Source organism: Etheostoma spectabile, chromosome 13, assembly GCF_008692095.1.
Source record: "Etheostoma spectabile isolate EspeVRDwgs_2016 chromosome 13, UIUC_Espe_1.0, whole genome shotgun sequence".
NCBI classification, from domain to species: domain Eukaryota; kingdom Metazoa; phylum Chordata; class Actinopteri; order Perciformes; family Percidae; genus Etheostoma; species Etheostoma spectabile.
In genome coordinates, this window is record NC_045745.1 from 22,525,437 (window position 1) to 22,528,225 (window position 2,789).

At 39.1% G+C, this 2,789-nt stretch overlaps 1 protein-coding gene across 1 annotated transcript in view; it reads right to left on the reverse strand.

Moving 5' to 3' along the window:
- Nucleotides 1-1,494: 1,494 nt before the first annotated feature.
- The window catches only part of alg5 (ALG5 dolichyl-phosphate beta-glucosyltransferase), a 4,694-nt gene continuing 3,399 nt past the window's right edge, over nt 1,495-2,789 (reverse strand). The window contains exons 9-10 of the mRNA XM_032534719.1: nt 2,415-2,500; nt 1,495-2,124 (exon numbers count right to left, since the gene is read on the reverse strand). Of these exons, the coding sequence (XP_032390610.1) occupies nt 2,009-2,124; nt 2,415-2,500 (202 nt within the window). The 3' untranslated portion in view covers nt 1,495-2,008. The remainder of the gene's footprint in view (nt 2,125-2,414; nt 2,501-2,789) is intronic.

Genomic DNA, 2,789 nt, shown 5'->3' on the forward strand with positions numbered 1-2,789 from the left:
TGGGTCGCCAATTGGCAGAGAACAGACTAAATGCTCAGCATGACCTCAGACTGGCACTTTCAAAAACCAAACCTAGACTAGATCAGCTGGTTGATATCCTCAACCAGCCACATACATCTCATTAAATTCAAGTCAGCATTATTTAAAAAAATGTTGGTGTCGGTACTGAGGGATGATGGGAGGGGATAAGAAAATGAGTTGAGAAAGGGGTGAGACAAGACACAAAGGAGAATAGAGACCTTTTCTGTTTTTGTTTACTTTTATCATGGAATGAATATACTTCATATCAATTTAAATTCATGGTTTGTTCCGTCTTTTGTCCACAGTTTAAAAATGTAGATGTTACAATGATTCATGGTGTATTTTTGTAAATTTGGGTCCCGGGGAGAAACCAAATTTCTCTTTTGGGTCTTGAGCTGAAAAAGTTTGGGAACCACTGCTGTGGAGTTCTAGTAATTCCATTAAACAGATACGCTCCTGAGCCCAGTTCCCACTGACGGATGACTGACTGAGACCCAGTGACCAAAGATGAAAGCAGTCACACTGTGCACCCTCTGTGTTACGATTTGTTACTAAATCCTGCAGTAAGATATCAAGCACTTCAATAAAGAATTAGCAGGGTGATGCTTTGTGTGTGACGGACAAAGCTGACCGATAAAAAGGGTGGAATAGAACCAAGGTAAATTTCAAATGTTGAACACAATGTATGAACTCTTGGGGTTAGACTTGATCCTGATGCTAATTTTGAGCCCCATGATAAATCACTGGGTCAGTCGTGCTTTTTATTTTAACACTACAAAACTGCAAGTCACTCCTTTAGCTTAAATAGTTGGAAAAAGTTAACAAATACAAAACGTACATCACAAAGTCCACCAGATTAAGATGGTCTCTACTGGCGTCCTGTCCCATTATGAATGATTCTCAGTTCTATAGTGCAGGGCTTTCTGGCTGCTCTCAGATAAAAGGTGGAACACTAGGTAATTGTGCTTTGGCTGTTACTGCTCCTTGACTATCAAAGCGCCTCCCACAAAGTGTCAGAGAAGTCTAATTAGTATACATTTTAAAAAACACTTGTTTTCCTTGGCTTCTTCTTGATTTTATTAATTTATATTGTCTGGTTTGTGCACTTTACCTCATTGTTTTTATGTAAGCTTTTCTCTATATTCATTTTTTCCCCCTCCTGTTAAGCACTTTGTAACTTTTGTTTTTTAAAGAGCTAAGTTTTTTTTTTTCCTTCATTTTTTTTAGAAGTTAGTAGTTGGGCTGCAATGGTTATTATGGTGGCAACACTAAAGGTCTTGATTTGTCTAATCAAAAGTCCAAAACACCAAAATATTATTTTTTAACAGCAACGTAAAACCAGAAGGAGGACATTCTAACATTTGAGAACCTGTAATTAACCAATTTTACTAACCAATTAAATATCTGTTGACCAACTCATTATTCACGTGTTGTAGCTGTAGTTAATAGGTTAATAATGATTATCATATCATAAATCATTGACATTTTTTATTTTGGTTCAAGTCATCAAGCCCATTAACCCACAGCCATGTTTCCTTAAAAATACAATCCCTCCCTTTTCTCGTAAAGGAACGTTCATTCCACCCGTCAGAATCATGACATACAGATTATCAGATCCTTCACATTTCACCACAAGTCTCTCACTTACAGCTGATTGGCCACAAAATAAACATTAGGTAACTCAGTACACGGATCAGTCATACAGACATTCTGTAAACCGTGGAAACAGAAATGCGCATGTAACGGCGGCCAACACAAGCCAAAATCCAAATTATAAAAAAAAAAAAAAGGCAGGACCATGAAGAACTCACAACTGTGTCATAACTGCACATCCAATGACCTCAGGAGAGGAAAAGGTCGAGATTTACTGTACTTTGTTCATTGTTGTTGTTTACAGTGAATGATGGACACTTGTCAATCCCTCCTCTTCCAAAGGTTTGATGACCCTATCATAGGCTGTCTGAGACCCCAGGGCTTGACTGACTGGCTAGTCAGTCTTATGTGGTGACTGTAGCTTCCAGGCCCTGGTGAAGTAGCGCATGCGAATGAAAATCAGGTCTCGTCCCATCTGCAGCCAGCTCCAAAATGGGACCAGCTTGGACCCTGGCAGAGTGAACACACAGGTACTTCATTCTCAAGTGATACTTTGATAGGAAAAATGCCAGTTTGTTGATTTTACTGCTGGTAGGCCAATTAATAACTTCATCACAAAATACTTTACCACAGCAGAACCAAGCAGGCTTTGGTAAGTAGTTAAAAACAAGGAATAACTGGACAATACATAAAATCAGCCAATCAGAGACTTACAAAAGCATCAAACAGAGATATTTATAGAACGATGATAGATAGCAGAGCGGGAGGACACATGTCCACATATTCCATGAAAATCTTACCTTCTATTTCCGTCCAGTTGACAGCCACCTCTGCTATGGGGATTTTAAAACACTGGGCAATATAGAGGAGCTCCACATCAAAAGCCCTGTGAGAAGAAAGATGAAAGTGCTCAACAGATGTTCAAAAGTTGCATTGATATTCATGTTCCACCTTAAAGTGCTCATATTGTGCTTTTTGGCTTTTTCCTTTCCTTCATTGTGTTATAGTGTGTGTTTTTGTGCATGTTATAGGTTTACAAAGTGCAAAAGCCCAAAGTCCACCCCAAGGGACTTACCATTTCCAACAGAAAACACTGTTCACAAACTGCTCCGAACAGCTCTGTTGTAGTCCAGCCTTTACGTCTGTGACAAACGTGCATCACTTTGTAACACACG